This window comes from Petromyzon marinus, chromosome 72, assembly GCF_048934315.1.
Source record: "Petromyzon marinus isolate PM22_M1 ecotype Great Lakes invasive population chromosome 72, UKy_Petmar_22M1.pri1.0, whole genome shotgun sequence".
Taxonomy (NCBI): Eukaryota; Metazoa; Chordata; class Hyperoartia; order Petromyzontiformes; family Petromyzontidae; genus Petromyzon; species Petromyzon marinus.
Window position 1 is genome coordinate 720622 of NC_133738.1, and position 26448 is coordinate 747069.

General features: G+C 49.0%; 1 protein-coding gene across 1 annotated transcript; it reads left to right on the forward strand.

The window, feature by feature from the left end:
* The first annotated feature begins 1094 nt into the window (after positions 1-1094).
* LOC116958106 (claudin-3) lies at positions 1095-26448 on the forward strand. Its single transcript, XM_032980597.2, has 3 exons — positions 1095-1213; positions 7770-8353; positions 21807-26448. The coding sequence occupies exons 2-3, from the start codon at positions 8120-8122 to the stop codon at positions 22209-22211; spliced, it is 639 nt and encodes a 212-aa protein (XP_032836488.1). The 5' UTR covers positions 1095-1213; positions 7770-8119; the 3' UTR covers positions 22212-26448.

Below are 26448 nucleotides of genomic sequence, written 5' to 3' on the forward strand. Positions count from 1 at the left end.
GTAGGGGCAAGTAGCAGTAGCAGTGTCTATGTACTACACACCCCACGCAAAGACAAAGCTACCCCAGGTAGCCTCTAGCAGGGCTGTAGGGGCAAGTGCTGTTAGCTAGCGAGTAGCAGCAGCAGTGTCTATGTACTACACACATCACACACACAGACAAAGCTGCCCCAGGTAGCCTCTAGCAGGGCTGTAGGGGCAAGTGCTGTTAGCTAGCGAGTAGCAGCAGCAGTGTCTATGTACTACACACACCACACACAGACAAAGCTCCCCCAGGTAGCCTCTAGCAGGGCTGTAGGGGCAAGTGCTGTTAGCTAACGAGTAGCAGCAGCAGTGTCTATGTACTACACACATCACACACACAGACAAAGCTGCCCCAGGTAGCCTCTAGCAGGGCTGTAGGCGCAAGTGCTGTTAGCTAGCGAGTAGCAGCAGCAGTGTCTATGTACTACACACACCACGCACAGACAAAGGTCCCCCAGGTAGCCTCTAGCAGGACTGTAGGGGCAAGTGCTGTTAGCTAGCGAGTAGCAGCAGCAGTGTCTATGTACTACACACACCACACACAGACAAAGCTACCCCAGGTAGCCTCTAGCAGGGCTGCAGGGGCAAGTGCTGTTAGTATTTCAGGTATTACTGGGTTTGTACCGGTGCAGGTATCACCCCCCCCCCACTCCCCTCACCTCATCCACCCCTCCCCCCTTAATTAGACAACAATAAAGACTTCCCATCCTGACCATCATCATCAAATCATTATCACCACCATCATCAAATCATCATCACCACCATCATCACTATCATCACCACCATCATCATCATCATCACCACCACCATAGTCACCACCTTCACCACCACCATCGTCGTCACATGATCATTACATCATCATCACCATCATCATCATCACCATCACCATCCCCCATCTTTCCTTAATTATAAACAACAACTCCCCATCCTCCCCATCATCACCATCATCACTACCACCATCACCTAATCTCCCCCTCCCAACAAACACACGCGCGGTGTTTGTTGCCCTTATATGGAAGTTTGCACCTCCGTCGGAAGTGACGTGGCGCCACGCCATTGGCCCACTCCCCCACCCGCTTCCACCTGCCCCGCGTTAGCCCCGCCCCAGGCACGGTGACGTCACCGTCGACCTATAAAAGGAGACAGCCGACGGGACGACAGCGTCAGAAGTCGCTGGTTCTCGACGAGAGTGGTGGGTGGAGTTTTATTATTATTAATTATTATTGCACGCGTTTTTTAACTATTATTATCATTATTACGCGCTTTTTAAAAATGTTCGCTGTTTATATTTATGCGCTTTTTTATTATTATGCACAACTTTATTATTACGCGATTTTTAAAATTATTATTATTACGCCCTTTTTAAATTTTTCGCTTTTAAAATTTTTAGCTTTTTAAATTTTTAGCTTTTTAAATTTTTAGCTTTTTAAATTTTTAGCTTTTTAAATTTTTAGCTTTTTATATTTTTAGCTTTTTATATTTTTAGCTTTTTATATTTTTAGCTTTTTATATTTTTCGCTTTTTATATTTTTCGCTTTTTATATTTTTCGCTTTTTATATTTTTCGCTTTTTATATTTTTCGCTTTTTATATTTTTCGCTTTTTATATTTTTTGTTATGTGCTTTTTTGTTATTATGCGCTTGTTTGTTATTATGCGCTTGTTATTATTATTACGAGCTTGTTATTATTATTGTTACACGCTTATGATTATGATTATTACTACACGCTCACTTTTATTTGACTGTCTGTTGTTGGTGCAGCCACAAATATTGTAACTCTCTATTTTTACATGCTTACCCATGTGGTATCGACTGCCAAGCCTCTTGTGTTTGCGTCGTACTGATGACAATCCTATTATCCTATCATTAATTAATAATGTGCGTTTGTAAACATTAATATATATTTTTTTTTTACATGTTAATTTTCGGCTTGGGGCGAATTGTCCACGATCCCTTACCTTAATGCCTCTACGCTTTTATTCGTAGTCTGTTACAAACAATGGTGTTTATTGAACCATAATGCAAAGTACTTGAATGTAATGTTTTTTTTTAACTTTTGGGTTTTTAGAACGCTTTTAATAAAAGCGTGTTTTAAAAAAAAGTTAACGTATGTAAGTTTCTGATGTAAAGCTTTTCGTCACTGCAGGGATTCATAGTTTTGGTTCCTTCGGTAAAGTCGCCACCACGTAGAAGGGGGAAACGATAAAATAATAATTGTTCTTGCTGTGGGTTTTCACACCTGATGATGATTGCTGCTGTTTCGTGTTGCAGTCGAAAACGTGAGAATTTTAACGTTTTAGATTTTTATTATTTTATTGTTTCCCTTCTACGTGGTGGTTTTCACACCTGATGATGATTTGCTGCTGTTTAGTGTTGCAGTCGAAAACGTCGTGAGAATCAAATATTATCATTAGAGTGTAGTTATTTTGGTTTGTGTGGCATTTTGACTGCAGGTTTTGTGGTTAATGCGGTAAACATGAATCCTTGTATAAAGGTTTCAGTTTTGTTGTCTAAAAAAAAGTGGGGGGAAAACCCTATTTATTATTATATTTTAACGAAGTTGTTAATGAACCGTGTTTTTAAACTTTTAAGGAGTTAATTTTTCAAAGTCGTGTGTGTTCGTTTTTGGGGTGGTGAGTGAGGGAGGGTGGGTGTGGTTCTTTCGGTGATGTGGATGGGTTCCAAAAAAAAGAAGACCGACGTTTCGATCGTAACGCAAGCGGTCTTCAATCGGGGGGGGTTGGGCGCTAAAAAAAAAAGAGGTCGCCTCGTCTCCGAGTGACTTTTAACGAAAGACCCAAATTTAGATGAAATGTCTCCAGTCACGAAAGCTTCAAGTGGACGTCATTGGACCACCTTTGCCAGTACCAAAATATAATAAATAGGGGGGTTTTCCCCCCCCCCCCCATTTCTGACTTGGGCCGATCGGTTTTTCAAGGACAAATGCGTATTATCAGAGTTTTTGTTTTGTTGTATTTTGACTGCAACAAGTTGCTGTGGTTAATGCAGACATGAATCCTCGTTTAAAAAAAAAATTCAGTTATGTTGCCAGATAAATAATATGGGGGGGAAAACCCCCGTATTATTTTAAGTCGACGTTTTTCGTGTTGGTTTTTTTCCCACATCGACGGAAGGCGTTTAGCCCCCGATTAGCCCCTTAGTTGTGTGAGCCAGCGTAGATCGATTTGTGGAAGCCGACTTGCCTCCAGCTGGGTATGGTATAGCGGCCCCGATGTGAAGTTGGGGACCCCCCCCCTCTCTCCGCGGTTTTTTTTGTGGAATTGTGTACGCGGTCGAAAAACTCTGAAAATGAAATGATCCGAAGCTCTTTTTTTATTGCTGGCTAAGGTGCCCATCGGGCTGTGCAGATTAACATTATTTAGACCTCCTCCTCCTTTGCCAGTACCAAAATGTAATCATAATAGGTTTAAAGCTTTCGTGACTGCAAGGATTCATCTTCTTTTGGTTCTTTCGGTAAAGTCGCATTCTACGTGACTTTACCGAAAGAACCAAAGAAGGTGAATCATAATAGGGCTTTTTCCCCTTTATTTATTTTTTCTGGCAGCAAAACTGTGAAACCCTTTTTTTTACACAAGGATTCACGTTTTTACTGCCTTAACCACAACACCCCGCAGCCTTTTTGGCGTCGTCTGGTTAATCGAGCACCGATTGGGTCGAGGCTCAAAAGAAAAGCCGTCTCTTGGCGTGGACCAATCGGTTTCAAGGGCAATTGCCACCATCATATTATCGCAGTGTATGTGTATGTGTGTGTTTTTCTTGTTGTTTGCATTTTGACTGCAGGTATTGCGGTTCACGTAGTAAACGTGAATCCTCGTGGAAAAAAAAAGTTTCGGTTTTGTTGCCGGGAAAAACCCCCCCTATTATTATTACTACTACGTAGATTATTATTATTATTACTACGTAGATTCCTTTACCAGAAGCGACCTTGGCGATGGCAAATGGGTGGCGGCTTCGTGAAGCCGCTACGATTTGGTGTAGGGTAGGAATGTACGGCAGTCGCTTTAAGCTCTTAAGCAAATGATCGCTTATTTTACCCGTTGAGGGGGGGGGCGTGGGGGGGTCCCCCCACCATGTCGTCTAGATTAAGTTCCAGAGTCGACCTTGACTAACGGGTAAATGCTAGAGGCTCGAACCCGGAATTGGCTTTGCCCGTGGCTTAGGAATGTTGTGTAGCAGGCGATTACGCTTAATCATCTGAACTCTTTCGATTTGAAGCTTTCGTGACCGCAAGGATTCATCTCCTTTGGTTCTTTCGGTGAAGTCACCACCACCACCACGTAGAATGAGAATAATAAAATAATAAATTGATAAAATACAATAACGCAATAATGTTCTCACGACGTTTCGGCCACAACGCAAGCGGCCTTCATCAGGTGAAGGAACAGAACTGTCGGGACGACAGTTCTCAGTTCTCCAGACAGTCTCGTCCCTGTCTGGAGGACAGTCTCGTCCCTTCACCTGATGAAGGCCGCTTGTGTTGTGGCCGAAACGTCGTGAGAATTGTATTGTGTTATTTTATTTTATCTATTAATTATTTTATTCTCATTCTACGTGGTGGTGACTTTACCGAAAGAACCAAAGAGAACATCTTAACTTTATGAACGTCTAAGACTTTTTTATGTTTTATCAGCTTAAGGGACCGTCCATAAATGACGTCACGCACCTGGGGGTGGGGGGGAGGGGTTTGAGAAATGTGACGTCACGTGAAAATTGCGCAATTTTACATAAATATGGACGACACGTTCTACTTAATTAAATAGTTTTTTTATATATATAAATGTTTTCTACAACATCGGAGTGCATCGCCACGTTAATTACCCGCTGCAATGGCAATAGTTTAAAGGGATTTTCAAGCGTGTTCTTGGTTCGTTCGGTAAAGTCACCACCACGTAGAATGGAAACAATAAAATAATATAAAAAAATATAAAACAATAAAATTCTCACGACGTTTCGACTGCAACGCCAAGCAGCAATCATCATCAGGTGTGAAAACCACCACGTAGATAGGGAAACAATAAAATAATAAAAATATAAAACGATAAAATTCTCACGACGTTTCGACTGCAACACAAAGCGGCAATCATCATCAGGTGTGAAAACCACCACGTAGAAGGGAAACAATAAAATAATAAAAATATAAAAACAGTAAAATTCTCAACGCCGTTTCGACTGAAACACAAAGCGGCAATCATCATCAGACGTTGCAGTCGAAGCGTCTTTGAGAATTTTACTGTTTTTACATTTTTATTTTTTCATTGTTTCCCTTCTACGTGGTGGTGACTTTACCGAAAGAACTAAGATTATGAAATCTTTAAATCGATTTGAAGCATGTTTAATATTTATTTTTTTTTGGGGGGGGGCAGAGCTTTGACGTCACATTTGTGGGGGGAGGGGGTGGGAGGGGGGTAAAAAATCGTCCAAAATCGCGTGATGGCATTCATGGACGGCCCCTTAAGGTGTCCATCGAACTATGTAGGCTACGCCACAGAAGCCACCCTTGCCTACAGCGCACGATGGCGGCTCGAACGAGAATTGGCTTGCCTCTGTGGCCGAGGAATGTACGGCAGTCGAATGAATGCATCTTAAGCGGTCTCTTTTGTGTCTCTGTGGGTCTCTTTGTGTCTGTGTCTCTCTCTGTGGGTCTCTATGGGTCTCTGTGGGTGTCTATGGGTCTCTCTGTCTCTATGACATCAGCCCACGTGTTGTGATGGCCAGGCTGTACCGTTCGTCTCGACAAAGATCCACACAGCGGCAGCTTAGTGGGGACCTTACACAGCTGGTGACATAAACAGAGTTTAGTCTGTGGGTCTATGCATCTGTGTGGGTCTCTGTGTGGGTCTCTGGGTCTCTGTGTGTCTGTGTATCTGTGTGGGTCTCTGTGTATCTGTGTGGGTGTCTGTGTATCTGTGTGGGTCTCTGTGTCTGTGTGGGTCTCTGTGTGTCTGTGTGGGTCTCTGTGTGTCTGTGTGGGTCTCTGTATCTGTGTGGGTCTGTGTGGGTCTCTATCTCTGTGGGTGTCTATGGGTCTGTCTCTATGACATCAGCCCACGTGGTGGAGCTGCTATCGTGTTGTGATGGACAGGCTGTACCGTTCGTCTAAACAAAGGTCCACGCAGCAGCAGCTTAATGGGGCTCGAACGAGAATTGGCTTGCCTGTGGCGGAGGAATGTACGGCGGTTGAATGAATACAATCTTCAGCGATTTTATTTTTTTAAACAAAAATATTTGACCAGCTAAGGTGTCCGCTGAGCCTATGTAGATTCCAGTTGTGGAATCGAGCCCCCTTGCCTTACGGCAAATGATGGCAGCTTCGTGAAGTTGCCCGCTGCTTTGGGGTGGTGTAGGAATGTGGTACAGCGGTCGGTCGATTTAAGCTCCTTTTCAAAAAAATAAAGAAATCGCCTATTCTTTGACCAGGCAATGTCGCGACTTGCGTTCTCTGGATTGCTCTACGGAAGCGAAACTTGCCCCTACAGCGTCTCTGCTTGGCATTCCCGAACGAGAATTGGCTCGCGTGTGGCCTGCGAATGTCCCAAATTAAGCGACCTGAACACGCCTAGGAAAAACCCCTGGAATTGTGTAAACATTTTTCGCTTATTTTCGGTGACGTTACCGTAGGTGGGGAAATAGAAAGAGTACAATCTGTATTTTTTTTTTATTTCTCCGTGACTTTAAAGAACCCAAGACATATTCTTGGTTCTTTCGGTAAAGTCGCCACGTAGAAGGGAAACAATAAAATGATGATATATATAAAAACGTAAAAATTCTCACGTCGTTTAGACTGCAACACACAGTCATCAGGTGTGAAAACCAACGGCAAGAAACTAAATCCGAACGGCTGTCAATCCCATCACGGTTGAACTCTGCAGGGAAATTGAGTTCAGGTCCATACTGCGTTGTAGGATGAAGGGTGGTGGTGGTGGGGGGGGGGGGTGAAGGGTGAGATCTTTAAGGGGCACGGGGTGACCAGCAAAGGTCTAAATTGGTCTGTAATAAGGTAGGGCGCTGATAAGGGGTTGACAGTGGTGTTAAAATCTCCACGTGGTGGTGATATCAGCCCACGTGGTGGCGGCTGCTATCGTGTTGTGATGGCCAGGCTCTACCGTTCGTCTCAAAGATCCACACAGCATCAGCTTAGTTGGGGACCTTACACAGCTGGTGACATAAACAGAGTTTAGTCTGTTGGTCTCCATGTATCTTTGTGTATCTCTGTGGGTCTCTACGTATCTCTATGGGTCTCTATGTATCTCTAGGAGTCTCTATGGGTCTCTATGTATCTCTGTGGGTCTCTATGTATCTCTGTGGGTCTCATGTATCTCTGTGGGTCTCTATGTATCTCTGTGGGTCTCTGTGTATCTCTGTGGGTCTCTGTGGGTCTTTGTTGGTATCCGTGTATATCTGGGTCTGTGGGTATCTGTGTGGGCCTGTCTCTGTGGGTCTCTATGAGTCTCTGTGGGTCTCTATGAGTGGGTCTGTGGGTGTCTATGGGTCTCTGTCTCAATGACATCAGCCCACGTGGTGGAGCCACTATCTTGTTGTGCTGGCCAGGCTGCACCACAACAAAACGAGCTAACACAGAAGCTTCAGTGGGGACCTTCCAGCTGGTAACGTAAGCAGATGATTTTCGATGACTAATGTGTGCTCCTACCGCTAAAAGTGTCGGTGTGGCTTTATTAAAAACGGATTTTCTCCCTCCCCTCCCTCTCTCTCCTCTCCCGAAATTCGCAGATACGCCTCCAAAAACCCCATCCTCGTCCTCCTGACGCTTGGCCTTTGACGAGGAGAACTTCTATACCAAGGGGCGCGTGCAAGGCTTTTTGCGCGTTTTGGCAGTTCCATAATTCTCCTCGAATCCCAACATCGTCCGAATCATCTCGAATCCGTCAGGCCCGAAATCCGTTCTCCAAATCCATCTTCCAAATCCTCCCCCACCCCGACCTCAATTCTCTCCGGCCATCTCCTCCCCCAAGCTCCACTCTCTCTCCTTCCGCTCCACGTCCCCCCGCCCGTCCATCGTCTTCCACACTCCCGTTTTTTTTCCCGCCCGCCAAGCGCGCGCTCCGCAACTCCACAGTGCCATGGCGAGCACGGGCATGCAGCTGCTGGGCCTGGCGCTGTGCATCGTGGGCTGGCTGGGCGCCATCGTGACGTGCGCCCTGCCCATGTGGAAGGTGTCCGCGTTCATCGGCAACAACATCGTGGTGGCTCAGATTGTCTGGGAGGGCATCTGGATGAACTGCGTGGTGCAGAGCACGGGCCAGATGCAGTGCAAGATGTACGACTCGATGCTGGCCCTGGGCCAGGACCTGCAGGTGAGGAGGCGGTGGCGGTGGTGGTGGTGATGGAGGAGACATGGGTTTGAGACACACACGGGTTTGAGAGACAGAGACGCACACACGGGTTTGAGAGAGACAGAGACACACACACACGGCTTTGAGAGAGACACAGACACACACACACGGCTTTGAGAGAGACACAGACACACACACACGGCTTTCAGACACACACACACACGGCTTTGAGACACACACACACACGGCTTTGAGACACACACACACACGGCTTTGAGACACACACACACACGGCTTTGAGACACACACACACGGCTTTGAGACACACACACACGGCTTTGAGACACACACACACACGGCTTTGAGACAGAGACACAGACACACACACACGGCTTTGAGACACAGACACACACACGGCTTTGAGACAGACACACACACACGGCTTTGAGAGAGAGACAGACACACTCACAGGTTGGTGGGCTGAGCTGTTTTGCGAGCTGTTATAAGTCGAGTTTGTACCGCTCTGCCCGACACGGTGACCACCTCGCCTGCTACGCAGGACCAAGGCGAGTTCGATCCGGTTCTTGTTGTAGTCTTTATTTTAAAACTCTGGGAAGTTTCAGTTCTGTGTGGGGGGGTTTTTTTGTGTTTGCTAATGTGCGGTAAACATCACCACCAGTTCAAGTGCGAGGGGGGTGTCCGTGCAGGGCAACCCTGCCCTTCATAGTTCCTGCCAACAGCACTTGCCCCTGCATACCTGCTAGAGGCTACCTGGGGTAGCTTTGTCTGTGTGTGTGTGTGGTGTGTGTGTAGTACATAGACACTGCTGCTGCTACTCGCTAACTAACAGCACTTGCCCCTACAGCCCTGCTAGAGGCTACCTGGGGTAGCTTTGTCTGTGTGGTGTGTGTAGTACATAGACACTGCTGCTGCTACTCGCTAGCCCTGCTAGAGGCTACCTGGGGGAGCTTTGTGTGGTGTGTGTAGTACAGAGACACTGCTGCTGCTACTCGCTACTAACAGCACTTGCCCCTACAGCCCTGCTAGAGGCTACCTGGGGGACCTTTGTCTGTGTGTTGTGTGTGTAGTACATAGACACTGCTGCTGCTACTCGCTACTAACAGCACTTGCCCCTACAGCCCTGCTAGAGGCTACCTGGGGGCGTGGTGGTCTTTGTCTTTGTGCGTCGAGCGGTGAGTGGGGGGGGACCCAGTCACCGTGGCGACCCCTCTGGTGGTGGGTGGTGGGGGGGTGGTGGTGGTGATGGTGGTGGGTGGGGGTGGTGGGGGTGGTGGTGGTGGTGGTGGTGGGGGTGATGGTGGTGGTGGGGGTGATGGTGGTGGTGGGGGTGATGGTGGTGGTGGTGGGGGTGATGGTGGTGGTGGTGGGGGTGATGGTGGTGGTGGGGGTGATGGTGGTGGTGGGGGTGATGGTGGTGGTGGGGGTGATGGTGGTGGTGGGGGTGATGGTGGTGGTGGGGGTGATGGTGGTGGTGGGGGTGGGGGGGGGGGGTGATGTGATGGTGGTAGGGGTGATGGTGGTGGTGGTGATGGTGGGGGGTGGTGATGGTGATGGTGGGGGTGGTGGTGGGGGGGGGGGGTGATGGTGGGTGATGGTGGTGATGGTGGGTGATGGTGGTGGGTGATGGTGGTGGTGATGTGCGCGTCTTTGTTTATTGAAGAGGAATCTCTGCCCCCTCCCCTTCTCGACTTGTGGCTGGCTGGTTGGGCTCGTGGATGGCTGGCCTAGTGGCTGGCCTAGTGGCTGGCCTAGTGGCTGGCCTAGTGGCTGGCCTAGTGGCTGGCCTAGTGGCTGGCCTAGTGGCTGGCCTAGTGGCTGGCCTAGTGGCTGGCCTAGTGGCTGGTGGCTGGTTGGGCTGGTAGCTGGCGGGTGGCTGCCCTTGTGAGAGACACAGACACAACAGGGTCCAGGGATCGAACCCACGACCTCCTGTATACCAGGCGAGGTAGTCAACATCTCCCTTGAGAGAGAGAGACGCAGACACAACAGGGTCCAGGGATCGAACCCACGACCTCCTCTACACCAGGCGAGGTAGTCAACATCTCCCTTGAGAGAGAGACGCAGACACAACAGGGTCCAGGGATCGAACCCACGACCTCCTGTATACCAGGCGAGGTAGTCAACATCTCCCTTCAGAGATATGCAGACACAACAGGGTCCAGGGATCGAACCCACGACCTCCTGTATACCAGGCGAGGTAGTCAACATCTCCCTTGAGAGAGAGACGCAGACACAACAGGGTCCAGGGATCGAACCCACGACCTCCTGTATACCAGGCGAGGTAGTCAACATCTCCCTTGAGAGAGAGATATGCAGACACAACAGGGTCCAGGGATCGAACCCACGACCTCCTGTACACCAGGCGAGGTAGTCAACATCTCCCTTGAGAGAGACGCAGACACAACAGGGTCCAGGGATCGAACCCACGACCTCCTGTATACCAGGCGAGGTAGTCAACATCTCCCTTGAGAGTGAGACGCAGACACAACAGGGTCCAGGGATCGAACCCACGACCTCCTGTACACCAGGCGAGGTAGTCAACATCTCCCTTGTGAGAGAGATGCAGACGCAACAGGGTCCAGGGCTTGAACCCACGACCTCCTGTAGACCAGGCGAGGTAGTCAACATCTCCCTTGAGAGAGAGATATGCAGACACAACAGGGTCCAGGGATCGAACCCACGACCTCCTGTATACCAGGCGAGGTAGTCAACATCTCCCTTGTGAGAGATGCAGACACAACAGGGTCCAGGGCTTGAACCCACGACCTCCTGTATACCAGGCGAGGTAGTCAACATCTCTCTTGAGAGAGAGATATGCAGACACAACAGGGTCCAGGGATCGAACCCACGACCTCCTGTATACCAGGCGAGGTAGTCAACATCTCCCCCCCCCCTCTCCCCCCACTGCTCATGCGTGCTCGACCGCACAGCACCGGCCTACACACAGTGGGGACGCGATAAACCGGTTTGTAGAGATACCGGAGAGAGAGAGACGCCTTCTAACACAAATACAGCGACGATGGGTCACGTCAGCTGGGCCCCACGGGGAAGGCGATCTCCCAGCCACAGCACGGAGTGGTCACGGAAACCTATGGGCCCCCCCCACTCCCGTTAAAAACCTAGGGCCCCCCCCCCCGATTTATGTAGGAGCGAGATGAACTCGCTTCGAGTGCCGATGGTCACTGGGAGATGGCAAAACGCCTCGCTCACTCCTCCTGCAGAGAGTGCCACGGGTGCTAGGGAGATGTTGACTACCTCTCCTGGTATACAGGAGGTCGTGGGTTCGATCCCTGGACCCTATTGTGTCTGCTTCTCTCCATCTCTCACAAGGGAGATGTTGACTACCTCGCCTGGTATACAGCAGGTCGTGGGTTCGATCCCCTGGACCCTGTTGTCTGCATCTCTCTCACAAGGGAGATGTTGACTACCTCGCCTGGTGTACAGGAGGTCGTGGGTTTGCTCCCACCGCAACCCCCACCACCACCTCCCGTATTCCTGAGGCTCCACGTGGCACCCAGGAACGTGGTGATTTGGTGGTGATGTTGGTGACCTGAGACGTCGCTATCGCCACGGACGGGGGGGGGAGAGACAAAGGCGGCCGGGCGTGGTGTTGGAGGAGTGTGTATGTGTGTTTAGCTGTGTCTGAGAGTGTGGGTAGCGGTAGTGTAGCGGTTAGCGCTACGCTGCGCTACGAACCTGGCGACCCCGGGTTCGATTCCCGCTCGCGGGCCAACACCACCAGTGACGATTATCTGAACCGGTCCCGGGCCTCCCCTAGGTCGACTCGGCCTCAAATGAGTACCACCTGGTGCTGTGTGTAGTAAACATCGCCACTGGGGAGACAAAGGCGGTCAAGGCGTGGTTGCTGGCCACCCACCCCCCTCGTGTACCCTTCCGGCCTTCATAGGGTGCTGCTAGCTAACAGCACTTGCCCCTACAGCCTGTTTAAGGCTATACGGGGGATCTTTGTCTTTGTAGTGGGGTGTGGCGTGCTATTTTAATGGTGAGTGTCTCTGTGTGCATGGTGTAGTGGATGGTGTCTCTATAGTGATCTAGCCTAGTGCTTTTTTCAAATTGTTCTTGCTGTGGTTTTCGCACCTGATGATGATTGCTGCTGGGTGTTGCAGTCGAAAACGTCGTGAGAATTTTAAAGTTTTATATTTTTGTTATTTTGTTTCCCTTCTACGCGGTGGTGACCTTTTTACCGAAAGAACCAAATAATATAAATCCCTGCAGTCACGAAAGCTTTAAATCCAAATTTAGCCCAGTGCTGTTGTAGTGCTGTTACAGGTAATGTAAAGTGTGTGTGTGTGTGTAGCGTTGTGGGTGTGTGTGGTAGTGTTCTAGCAGTGTGGGAACCCCTCCCTGGTTGACGATTTGACTCCCACCATCATCAATGTGTGTGTGTGGGAGTGTTCCGTCAAGTGCCCGGCCCGTACAAACGCACAACTCTCCTTTACCTTTGCGTTTGACTCCGAGCTACCTAGGGCACCTTTGGCTGTGCCACGTGCGGTTTTTTTTTCCATTCCCGAGTCCGGCCGTGCCCTGCTCCCGCCTCGTCAGCCTTGTTTATTTGAAAGAATTTAATCTCTCTCTCTCTCCCTCGGCTCCAAAACGCTGGCGCCTCTGTCTGCATCTTATCACGGTGGCTAAGGAGATGTTGACTACCTCGCCTGGTCTACAGGAGGTCTGTCTCTCTCTCATCATCATGGCTAGGGAGATTTGACTACCTCGCCTGGTGTACAGGAGGTCGTGGGTTCAATCCCTGGACCCTGTTGTGTCTGCGTCTCTCTCTCTCACAAGGGAGATGTTGACTACCTCGCCTGGTATACAGGAGGTCGTGGGTTCGATCCCTGATGCCTTCTGCTGTCTGCGTCTCTCCAAGGGAGATGTTGACTACTTCGCCTGGTCTACAGGAGGTCGTGACTTCTATCCCTGACAATGTCTGCGTCTCTCTCTCTCTCCCCGTGGTGCTCGCTCCGTGAATTTCATCTCTGAATCCTGTCGAGGTTTTTCCCTCCCACAGTTTTCGAATCGACATGGCCACGTGAGGTTGTTGTTGTTTGAGTTGAGCTGCTGGTGCTTTTACCCCAAGCTCTCATACTCTGATGGTGCATTGCCCTTTTGAGTTGTGCGACGCCTTTTGGCGTCATTTCTGGTCCAACACCAACGTGAGACGAGGCTCTAAAGAAAGCCGTCTCGAGTGTGGACCAATGGATTTCAAAGGACGGTGCCACATACATTATCAGAGTTTGTTGTTTTTGTGTTTGCGTTCCGACCGCTGGTTTTGTGGTCAATGTAAAAATGACTCCTTGTTAAAAAGGTGTCCAGTTTTGTTACCAGATAAAAGGGGTAAAAAAACCAGTTATCATATTTTGTTACTGGCAAATGAGGTTTTTCCAATGGTGTAAATGCTTGGGTCCGGGATCTCTTACTCTGTGCATTGCCCTTTTGAGTTGTGCGACGCCTTTTGGCGTCATTTCTGGTCCAGCACCAACGTGAGACTGGGCTCCTAAAGAAAGCCGTCTCGGGTGTGGACCAATCAATCTCAAAGGACGGTGCCACATACATTATCAGAGTTTGTTGTTTTGTGTTTGCGTTCCGACCGCTGGTATTGTGGTCAATGTAAACACGACTCCTTTGTATAAAAAAAAGTGTCCAGTTTTTGTTGCCGGATAAAAGGGGGGTAAAAAACAACCAACCAATTATCATGCTGGTGATTTAATTTTCACGCCGCTTTCAAAGTGCTTGGTTAAATTTTAGTTTTGTTTTGCGCGCGTGTGTGCGTGTCTCTGTGATTCTGAAACGCGAGTCCTCTGAACGTGATGACATCGGCCTACGTGGGGTTTTTTTTTAAAGATGCCCGATGCTATGTTGTAGCACTCGTCCTGAGCAAAAACTTGCACGGCTGTTAGCTCTGTGGGGGGCCCGGGGGGGGGGGCCCTTGGCTGTTAACTTCCAGATTGTAGTTTTAGTCTCGGGGCGGGGGGGGGTCTCCTAAACACGTTTTGGTCTCTTTTGGCTGCTGCTATAAATTCCTACTGATTGTGGTGGTGGTGATGATGATGATGATACAGCTACTCTCCCACAAGCAGACTACACTCCCCCACACTACACACACTCTGACTCTACACATACTCTACATACACACACTCTGACTCTACACATACTCTACATACACACACCACACACTCTACACACATACACACACCACTCTACACACATACACACACCACTCTACACACATACACACCACTCTACACACATACACACTCTACATACACACTACACACACACCACACTACACACACACCACTCTACACATACACTCTACATACACACTACACACACTCTCTGTCTCTACACATACTCTACACATACTCTACACACTCCACACATACACTCTACACACTCCACACATACACTCTACACACTCCACACATACATACACTGTACACTCCCCCACACTACACACACACTATCTCTACACATACTCTACATACACTTTATCTACACATACATACTCTCTACACACACACACTCTACACACTCCCCCACACTACACACACACCCTATCTCTACACACTCTACATACATACACACACTACACACACTCTACATACACACACTACACACACTCTACATACACACACTACACACACTCTACATACACACACTACACACACTCTACATACACACACTACACACACTCTACATACACACACTACACACACTCCACATACACACACTCTACATACCTACACACACTCCACATACACACACTCTACATACCTACACACACTCCACATACACACACTCTACGCATTCTACACTCGTAGTCTTTGTTGTAACACGCGGGGAGGGTCTCCCGTGGTAACGACTCTGCAACGTTACACCCGGCTGGTGTAGCTGTACTGTGTACCTGGTGTAGATGTACTGTGGGTGTGTACCTCGTGTAGTGGGGGTACCTGTGTGTGTAGGTGTACCTGGTGCAGTGGGTGTACCTGTGTGTAGATTTACTTGGTGTACCTGGTGTAGTGGGTGTGTAGGTGTATAGTGGGGGTACCTGTGGGTGTACCTGTGGGGGGGTGTGTACCTGGTGTAGATGTACTTGGTGTCCCTGTGGGTGCACCTGTGTAGGTGTGTACCTGGTGTAGTGGGTGTGTACTGGGTGTACCTGTGGGTGGGTGTGTACCTGGTGTAGTGGGTGTACCTGTGCGTGTACCTGGTGTAGTGGGTGTGTAGGTGTAGTGGGGGTACCCTGTGGTAGGCGTGTACCCTGTGGTAGGCGTGTACCCTGTGGAAGGCGTGTACCTGGCTGTGCACCTTGTGGTGTAGGTGTGTACCTGGCTGTGTGTACCCTGTGGTGTACCTGGCTGTGGTGTACCTGGCTGTGTACCCTGTGGTGTGGGTGTGTACCTGGTGTAGGTGTACCCTGTGGTGTACCCGGCTATGTACCCTGTGGTGTGGGTGTGTACCCGGCTGTGTGGTAAGGGGGAGCGGTGGGTGTAGTGGTTAGCGCCACGGACCCAGTGATTCGATTCCCCGCTCGACAACCACCGCCAGCGACAACACCAGAGACGATTACCTGAAGCGTTCCTGGGTCCTCCCCTAGGTCCACTCGGCCTCAAACGAGGTACCTGCTGCAGCGGTGTGGCATAAACATCGCCAGCACTGGGGGGGGGGGGAGAGACGAAGGCGGCCGGGCGTGGTGGTGCTGACCACCCACCCCCTCTGTGTAGCCACAGCACTTGCCCCGACCGTCCTGTGGAGGCTACACGGGGGACCTTTGTCTGTCGTGTGAGCGTGACGCCACGTTTCGTTAAGCCAAAGTCGGTGGGCACGCGTGGCTCGCCACCCAACACTCACCACTCACTCACCACCTACCACTCACCACCTACCACTCACCACTCACCACCCACTCACCACTCACCACCCACCACCCACTCACCACCCACTCACCACCCACTCACCGCCCACTCGCCGCCCACTCACCACCCACCACTCACCACTCACTCGCCGCCCACTCACCACCCACCACTCACCACTCACCACCCACCACCCACTCACCACCCACCACTCACCACCCACCACTCACCACCCACCACTCACCACTCACTCACCACTCACTCACCACTCACTCACCACTCACTCACTCACCACCCACTCACCACTCACCATATCCTGCCACTCGCCACCCACCACTCACCACTCACCACTCGCTCACCACTCACCACCCACTCACCACCACCCACTCGCCACTCGCTCACCACTCACCACCCACTCACCACTCACCACCCACTCACCACCACCCACTCGCCACTCACCACCCACCCACTCACCACCCACCCACCACCGCCTCACCCCCACCCGCTCCCCACCCACTTGCTCCCCACCGCCCATTCACCATCCACTCACCGCCCACTCACCGCCCACTCGCCACCCACTCGCCACCCACCACCCACTCCTCACCCCCACCCACTTGCTCCTCACCGCCCATTCACCATCCACTCACCGCCCATTCACCATCCACTCACCGCCCATTCACCATCCATTCACCGCCCACTCGCCATCCACTCACCACTCGCCATCGCCCACCCACTCGCCACCCACTCGCCACCCACCCCCCCCTTCGTGTTCCACAGTGCCGTTCTTGACAGGTGCTCGCTAACAGCACTTGCCACTAGTCTCGTAAGGCTACACGGGGTGGGTGGGGGAGGGTCCTTTGTCTTTGTTGCGGTGATGTTTCTGGTGATATTAGCCGCTTGGGTGAGGAGCTGCTGCTGCTGCTGCTATCGTCATGCTGTGGATTGGACGGGGTCAAACCCCGCTTGGGGCTGATCGAGAGCCACACAGCCAGCAAGCTCGGCTTAAGAAGGTCCCTCCCTTAAACCCTGGGCGAAAAAAAAATTAACTTGGAATTTTTATGTTCTTAGCTCCTTTCGGTACAGTCACGTTGAAGGGAAACAATAAAATAATAAAATATAATAATAAAATATATTTTATTATTTTAATAAAATATGTAACTTTAATAAAACATATTATTATTTTAATAAAATATATATTTTTATAAAATATTTATAAAATATATATTTTATTGTTTCCCTTCAACGTGACTTTACCGACAGAGCTAAGAATATGAATTGCTGCAGTCACGAATGCTGTAAATCCAAAATTTGGAATTTTTAGTTTCGGTGTTCGTCTCCCCGGGTGTAATTTCCACTTTGATGATGATGATGATGATATCGGTCACTTGCAGCTCTCGGCCATCTACGTGGTGGGGTTGCCGGGTCTCGCCACACGGCACCTCCAGTTGGGAGTGGGGGGGGAGGGGGAGAGTTCCCTTAAACCCTGGTGTAAATATTAACTTGGATCGGTCGATTTGCAGCGTCCGTAGCTGCAGGAATTCCTCTTTTGATTCCGTTGTCCTGTGGCTGGGGTGTGGTGGGTCGGGTCTCTGAATCCGTCCTCCTAAATATGGGTCTAATTTGCAGCTTGATTTGCTGATATCAAGTTGTTGACCCAGGGTGTTCCCGCTTGTCTGAACAGAGTTGCAGTAGTAGGGGGTTGGCAGGGAGGGGGTGTAGGATCTTGCACCTGGTAACATAAATATTTTCTTGGTCATAAAGTATTAAAGCTTTTGTGACTGCGTAAAATTACTGTTTTTCGGTAGAGTCACGTATGTAGAAATACAATAAAATTATATTAAAACCAAAAAAAAACAATCACGACGTTTCGATCACAACGCGAGCGATCTTCATCAGGTGTCAAGAACGAATCGCGGAGGTAAATACAACACACACAAGATGAGAGACGAGAATTCGACAAACCTGAAATAAACATTACGGGAAGCACATCCAGTCAGGCCAACAACGCAGTTAGACACTTCCTGGCGGACCATGAATTTCAGAAGAGTGTTACATTTCGTGTTCACACATACCGGCATAGATAGAATGACAAATACGAGGTACACTGTCGGTAGAAATACATATACAAGGATATTCTTGGTCCTTTCGGTAAAGTCGCCACGTTGAAGGGAAACAATAAAATAATATATAAAACAGATGAAATTCTCATGACGTTTCGACTGCGACACAAGCGGTCATCATCAGGCGTGATGAAACGTCGTGAGAATTGTATTGTTTTATATATATTTATTTTATTGTTTCCCTTCTACGTGGTGGTGACTTTACCGAAATGAACCAAGAATATGAATCGCCGCATTCGTGAAAGCTTTAAATCAAAACGCAAACATAGTTTGGTCTGTGGTAGTCGCCAATGCATCTCGTTAATGCGTCCAACTTGCACGGTGATATCGGGCCACCTGGTAGAGCTGCTTTTGATGTTGCGGATGGGCCAGTTTGTATCGCTCGTCTGACCAAAGAGGGCTTGCCACATCGGTGTGGGGGGGGCCTTACAGCTGGTAACGTTAGCAGAGTTTTAGGTTTGAGTGGTTCTCCTATGGGTTTGTAGGGTCTCTGGTTCTCTACGAGTCTCCTGGACGATGATGATATCGGCCCACGTGGTAGAGCTGCTATCAAGTTGTGATTTGGGCCCAGGTGGTTCTAACTTGACTACAACGCACCTCGGTTCGGACCTGACCTGGCAACATAATCTAGTCGCTTATTATTATTGTTGTTGTTAGTGTGCACTTAAATATCCGAGCTTTTGGCAAGGCAGCACAAACAACGGTCCCAGACCCGCACGTTACCTAAACTAAAAAAATAAACTTTAGATTTTTAAAGCTTTCGTGACCTGCAGCGATTCGTATATATAACAATAAGTCTCCACCGACGTTTCGACTGCAACACAAAGCCATCATCATCATCAGGTGTGACAACCACAGCAAGAGAACACTTTTCTAGACTTTATTTTATTGCTTTTATATTTGTGGTATTTTATTGTTTCCCTTCGTACCCTTTACCGAAATAACCAACAATATAAAAATAAACTATGGTGGGGTATTTTTTTGTACAGGCTATGCGCGCGGTGGGGAATCTTTTTTTACCCATCTCACCCTGTGTCTTCTTTTATCCTGGCCACACCAACCCAACATAGCCCACCCAGTGCTGGCTCTTTTTTTTAATGGGCGTTGTTACTCGCCGATGGCGCTTACCCTCGCCAAATCCCAAGGCTACACGGGGTGGGGGGGGGGGTGTAGGGGGAACCTTCGTCTTTGTCTTCGTGTCCTCGGCCACCCAACCCCCGACAGGGTCCACCTAGCTGATGCCATAGCAGCCGTTGCTACTAACAGCACTTGCCCATCAACAGTGGCTGAAGGCTTACACGGTGGTGGTGGTGGGTGGTGGGTGAGGATCTTTGTGTCCTCTGGGGGATCTTGGCCATCCCGACTCCTAAGGGTCCCTTAGCTGTCCCACCAATTCCCGGCCTTGCCACCGGCGCTGTTGCGTGCCAACGCCACTTGCCACCCACGCGGCTGTTTCCAGGCTGTGCCGGGGGACTTTTTTTTGGCTTTTGTGAGGAGGTGGTGGTGGTGGTGTGGCAGGGGTTGTGGAGTTTTATGCTTTTGTGGTGGGTGTTGTTAGGTGCTTGCCACCCTCCCCCACACACCTTGATCACGTTGCTACGTTACGCTCACACACACACATACACTGGCTACCCTCCCCACCCACCGTCGCTCGTTCACTCTGCCCCCCCCCCCCATCTCCGGCCCTGCCACTCGTCGATTCAGGAATCTCTCCGCGGGGTCCTTGACGAAACGCTGACCACGCCTTGAGACTCTCTCCCGAAAATGTTGCGGCGTGGGGGTGGACATCCGTGTTGGTTGTTTAAAAAAAAAAAATTGGACATCGTTTTTGAAGGGGGGGGAGGAGTGGAGAGAGCCGTTTGTAAATATACGGTAGGCTCTACATTATCCGCAACCTTAATGACGGACTTTTTTTTGTGATGCGGCAGACCCACAATTATCCGCGCTGACGACTGGGACCTTCGGGCGGACTAGATTATCTGCGCTGACGACTCTTAGGTGCGCGGTTGCTCTGCAAGTCATGCGTGGTCCCCCTGTCCCTCTGCGGGATTCCTCCTCCGGTGTGCAAACGAAGATCGCCGATTTTTCTGGAGACTCCGGTTTTCGCATTGGCAGCAAGAGCCGCCAGGCTGCTCGGTTAATAACAAGTTGCACTCTGGGCTCGTTTTGACTTTCGCCTTCTCGTCGGCAGGCCCAGGCGTTGCTTTGAAACCCCGCCGGTTTTAACGTTGGCTACGCTGGGCTGGTTTCCACTTTTTTATTTTTTGCCGTCTCCCTTGGCAAAAGTGCTTGTGGGTGAAACCAAGCGGTTGAAGCGGAGCCTGGCGCTGCTGCTGCTGGCCAGACGCTGAATGATGGAAGACTGAGACCCCCAGAGGGGCTGCGCTTGTGCTCCGTGCCAAGTGGATGTTGCGAGTTGCACTCCCCCCAGAAACGTGCATCCGATGGGATGCGTGTAACCACTACGCTTTTTTTTTTCATTACTTTTACGTCGCGATTTGGGCTATGCGCCCGCCCGAGGGGTAAATTTTTCTGCCGCAACTTGTACGTGGAACTTTGGGCACCGCGCGTAGCTCGCCGCGCTAATCCTGAGGTGCGGGTTGTGCGGGGTGGGTAATGGCACGCTAAATACAGAGCAGTTCTAAACGTATGCGTCTCAATCTACATTGAACAGGTGCATAGCGCCGTGCGAATTCCTAAATAGTGGTGTGGGTGGGAGCGTTCCAGACGGCCACAAGCACGTCCTGAAGGTGCTATGTGATTTGCAGTGTTGACAGTCTTCACGCTGGTTATCCAACAGCCGCTGCTGTTCCAGGGATGACCGGTGGGGGAGGTGGGGGTGTTCGTGATGGCTTGTGCTCTTCATTGAGATCGAGGCGCTGCGTAAACTCTCTCGGTACCCCCCCCCCCCCCAAGAGTCTCTGCTTCAGTCCGCTTGAGCCACACGGCATCTCACATCATCTTACGTAGCCAACCGTGCTAAATCGGAGGTGCGAGGAGGGTCGGGAGGAGGAAGACCCAACCGCAGAGCGGTTCGAAAATAAATTTAATTGTCGCTTGCACCAAGTGTCCGCCGACCTCTCTCCCCCGTGCAGAGCGGAAACTTTTGTGTGGCTTGCGAGTGACTTGGTCTGCGAGCGTTTTTGCAAGGCGAGCAAAAACGATTTAAAATGACTGATTAATTTGCTGAGGCGAGGGAGGTCTTGGCCAATACGAGCGGTGCACGTGTAAAGACGCACTTGGCACTGCCGAGCGAACACGTGATGGCGAACGATTTCATTCGAAGCGCTTGTCGATGTGCCGAGTGTTTTGGATTACAAACGTGTTTTTTTTTTTTTCCCGGAACCGAAATCGTGCTCCCTCGCGACCCCAAGGTTTCTCTGTACAACATTCCCCCCCCACCCTCCGTTTACTAACCCCCGCTCCCACCCTTGTGCTTGCCTCCCCTCCTCCCCCCGCCCGCAGGCAGCGCGAGCCCTCTCGGTCATCGCCATCGTCCTCACCGTGCTGGGCATCCTCGTCAGCATCGTGGGCGCCAAGTGCACCACCTGCATCGAGGACGAGACCACCAAGGCGCGCATCACAGTCGGCTCGGGCATCATCTTCATCCTGTCGGGCGTCATGGAGCTGATCCCGGTGTCGTGGGCCGCCAACACCATCATCCGCGACTTCTACAACCCCATAGTGCCCGACGCCATGAAGCGCGAGATCGGCGCCTCCATGTACATCGGCTGGGCCGCGGCCGCCCTGCTCATCCTGGGCGGCGCCCTGCTCTGTTGCCAGTGCCCCCCCAAGCAGGAGAAGTACATGGGGCCTCGGTCGGTCGCGCCGCCACGCTCCGTGGCCACGGCGAGAAGCAACTACGTGTGAGGGTGGTTGGTGGTGGTGTGTGTGTGTGTGGGTGGCTGTGGGTGGGTGGATGGGTGAGGGAGGTCCTGGGGTGGAGGTGGAAAAGTAGAATCTGGTCGGATTGAGTTTCCCCCCCCCCCCCCCCCCCCGCAAGTGGCCCTTTTAGGTCTTGTCAAGCGCCATTCCGTTTTGTGTACGCCATCGTTGTTGTTGTCGTCGTTGTTTTTCAACTAGAATGGCAAAGGTTTGCCTCGCGCCAACGGGTGTGCGCCGTTGTCTTTTGAAAAGCCACGTTTTGTGCCGCTTGCTTTGACGCGTGTACCGTGGAAAAAGGGCAGTTTGTGTTTTTAAAAGGGGAGGGGGGCCGTGTGGTAATTGTTTACCCCTCCACCCCCTGTCGTCTTGCATGGTGCCACCCCGGGGAATGAATTGCTATGGTGTGTTTGTGGTTTGTTAACCTGCCTAAGATGTGTGTGGTGTTTTTTTTTTAATACCGCTGGCAGCTTAAACCTTTCGCACGGTTTTTGCAATTTGAGATCCGAAATTCCGTTTTTTAAACTACCTGCTCGCTAAGGTTTTGAACATTCTTGCCAGTTTTTTTTATTTTATTTTATTTGGAAGGACTTTAGAACTGCTTTTGTGGTTTTTTTTTCCCCCCCAAGTCTCTCACCCCCCCCCCCCCCCCCGACAAATCGCTCAATATTTTCAGAACTGTTGCGATGAAAGCGTTAACGTTTTTGGCCACTTTGTAATTTGACGTTACTGCTATGCATCCTTTTTTGTTTTTAGAAGGTTAGAGACTCCAAATTAAGATTTGGAATTCTCCTTTTTCACATTCGGGTTGACGCTTTCAAACATTTTGACGACGCCGTTTTCGAGTCTACTGCAAGATCCCCCTCTCCCCTCCTCCTGTCTCTATCTTTAAAATGGCCACACAACATTCCGTTGTGGTCACAGTTTTGTGAACGACCTCAACTCCATGTCGCAAATACTCCCTCCCCTCCCCCCTTAAATTGACTTTGTTTCAGTTCAACGTTAACTAATCCTCTTTTTGAATTTGGACACGCCAATTTAATGATTTGGCCAGCAACCTTTTTGTGCCGGGTGTGATTTAAAGTTTTTTTTTTCTTTTACAAAGGTGTCGATTTCCAACCGCGCTTGGCGGCGGTGCCGGAGGGAGGCGTCTGGGGCACCCCGTTGCGTTTTCTGGAAAAAAAAAATGTTTTATTAATTAAGGTGTTGGCCTTTTTCAGCGATCTCTCTCTCTCTCGCTCTCGCTCCCCTCTCTAAGACGATAAACCCATTTTTTTATGGTGCTCTACTTGGGGTACACAGTTTCTATGCAAGTACTTTAACATTCACTTGTCATACCGGGCTTCTAATATCATCCTCAATAACCTTACGGTGCATTTACAGCCCATTGTATAAATCGTGATTTGCAAATTGGTGTGCCTTTTTTTTGGGGTGGGGGGGGGTTTAGACCATCCCAATAGGACGTTATCATGGCCATGAACTCTTGCATAAATAACCCTGCTAAACTAAATCGTGGTCTCGGGTAAAAAATGGTCAATTAGTTGACGAGAGTTTCTCAGTCAAACGGATGGGATTCGTCTTTTTATTTGTGGCCAAATTCTTCTCTGGTCACGAGTGCCTGCTTATGGAACTCTTGAACCAAATCCTTCAACCAAATGCTTATTGGATTAAACTACCGAACCTCTTAAGCAAACAAAACACAGATCTCCTTGAGACCATGCACACTCCTACGTTGGGGGGGGGGGGAGAATTGACCGATGGTTAAACTTATCCGTAAACCTGAAATCGTGTAAACCCCATTAAACATTCTTAAGGATGGTTATAAATTGCAAATGTGGGCATCTTACTCCCTACTGTCTGCTGCGATACCCTTTTTTATTTGAGGCTTCAAACAAAAATCGTTGAATTGCTTTTGATCATTTTTTGGTTTGTACCTTTTTATAACCCAAACTTTTTTTTTATCATGGGGCTCCCTCCAAAGTCTTGGAATTATCTTTAAGATGACCGATTCAAATTCTGCCTCTTTGCCTTCTATTTTGAGAGTCTTAAGTCCTTTTGTCAACAGGTCAACCATTGTCCCCCTCTCCCCCAACTCCTGTTATTTGTTCGTGCCTTAAATAGCGATCTGATTTTTTTAAATGATTAATAAAAGTGTGAAATCGTTACAAGTGTTTTTTTTTATTATTATTACTATGTTAACCCAATCGATAGCTTGTACAAATCGTTAACTCTTGAACATTCCTCGACCCCCCACGTACGAACCAACTTGGCTGTCTGGATCGCGCGGCAAATAATCGTAGCTGGCTAATATTTAAACTGGACATTCGCTTTGTACACCTTGCTATGAAACTTATTTGCTTTTAGCTTCGTTTATAAAGGAATCCTCTGTACATTTGTGGTTTTTTGTTCAATTGTAATTTGACGCTATTACAATGCATCTACCGTCCATTTTTAAAAAGGCACGGATTCAAATTGAAGGTGGCGGGTTTTTTGTTTTTGCCGTTTTTTTAGAGTTGACCGCTTTTTTAAACCATTTTTTTGTTTTTAAATTTGTGGCAGAGGGGAGAAAAAAATCGACCGGCAAAATGCGGAGTGGGGTCCATTTTGTGTAAAATGGCCGCCACAAACATTCCATTTGTGGCCGCCATTTTGTGAAGTTACCTCTTCACCCACCCACGCACCCCCCTCCTCCACCTGCCTTTGGATTGGTGGTGGTGGTTGTTTGGTTTTTTTAAACTGGGTGGTAGCCTTGTGCAATTGCATCCATCGGGAGACCTGAACAAAACATCTTTTGTATTAGCAAGGCGGCGGTGACACGCCCATTTTTAGAACTGCCCAGCCACCAGCACCACCTTTTTTAAAGTTGGCGACCATTTGGCACATAAGCTGCAGGTTTGTGTTTGTTTTTGAATTTATTGTTTTAAATTACCCACGGCTGAAACCTGGAGCTTCTGGCTGCCCCGATGTACTTGCATTCTCTCCAAAGAAACCGGTTTTTTTTTTAAATTCTGATGTGCCCAACACTGCAGAATCAGAATCAGAAAGGGTTTTATTCGCCATGTAAGTTCACACCGACACGGAATTTACTTTGGCAGGATGGTGCATACATTCAACATATAGGAATCTAAAATCTTAAATAAGTTTTAAACAAGTCTTACTATAATAAGGGTTAAAAGTCTAACACTAAGGGGCTGAAGTATATAAAATTAAATAAATATCGAATATAAAATAGCTTTAAGATATAATTTAAAAATACAAATAGGGAAACATAGTTAATATCAGCATATGCACAGGGTTTATTTATACTTTATATTTTTTTTCCCGGTCAGTTTCCATGACCCTGCAGATTCTTCTCCAAACGGTCACCTTTGTTTTAAAATAAAAATAAAAAAAAAACCACCAGCCATAGGCCAGGGTCACCTTCATTTGAATCCATTTTTTTGTAATTCGATGCCGTCGTCCATGATAGAGGTTTTTTGGGTTTGATCGGGTAAGTAACTGCTTAAAACCCGGCCAACTCGTAAAGGTTTGTGTCGCTTAAGCGGAACGTGGCCAATTCGTCACTAGTACGGCACCTAGTGTACTAGTACAGCACACCGGCGTGTTTTGGCGAGCCAAGCCACAACATTTTACAAATCTCAAAGCTTTTAACGAGGCATTTACACGATCTATAACCCAACGCCCTTTTTTATTTTAATGGATGACGGTGGTCTCGAAAGCTTGCGTGGTTTTGTTGTTTTTTGGGTGGTGGTTTAGTGGGATGGGTGATGTCGACATGAATTTATAAATACCAAATTGGCTGACCCACAGAGGTTATGTTCTAAAAATGAATTATTATTTTTTACTCGAGGTTTGTTGGGTGGCTTTTTTCGCGTGTGGTTTTTATCAACGCTTGCCACTCGCACCGTTTTGTGCCTTAGGCTGCGTTAAGCCTCGTAGTGGATGACCCCCTCCCCTCTTAGCTTTGGACGTTTTTGAGAAACTATATTGAGAAAAATGTTAGGTGGGTTCTTTCTAAATAATAATAATAAATCTCATCCCCCCCCACTCCACCCCTCCCTCCATATCCATTGTTTGTCGATGGCATGTGACGGCAAGAGGGGTTTGTTCGTGTCCTTTGTAACGCTGTTCAATCGAACTTTTTGTCCGGTGACCAATGTTTATTTTCTTTGTACACCCTTCGACGGTTAACCATGTTTTTAAATAAAGAAGTGAAAAATATAAA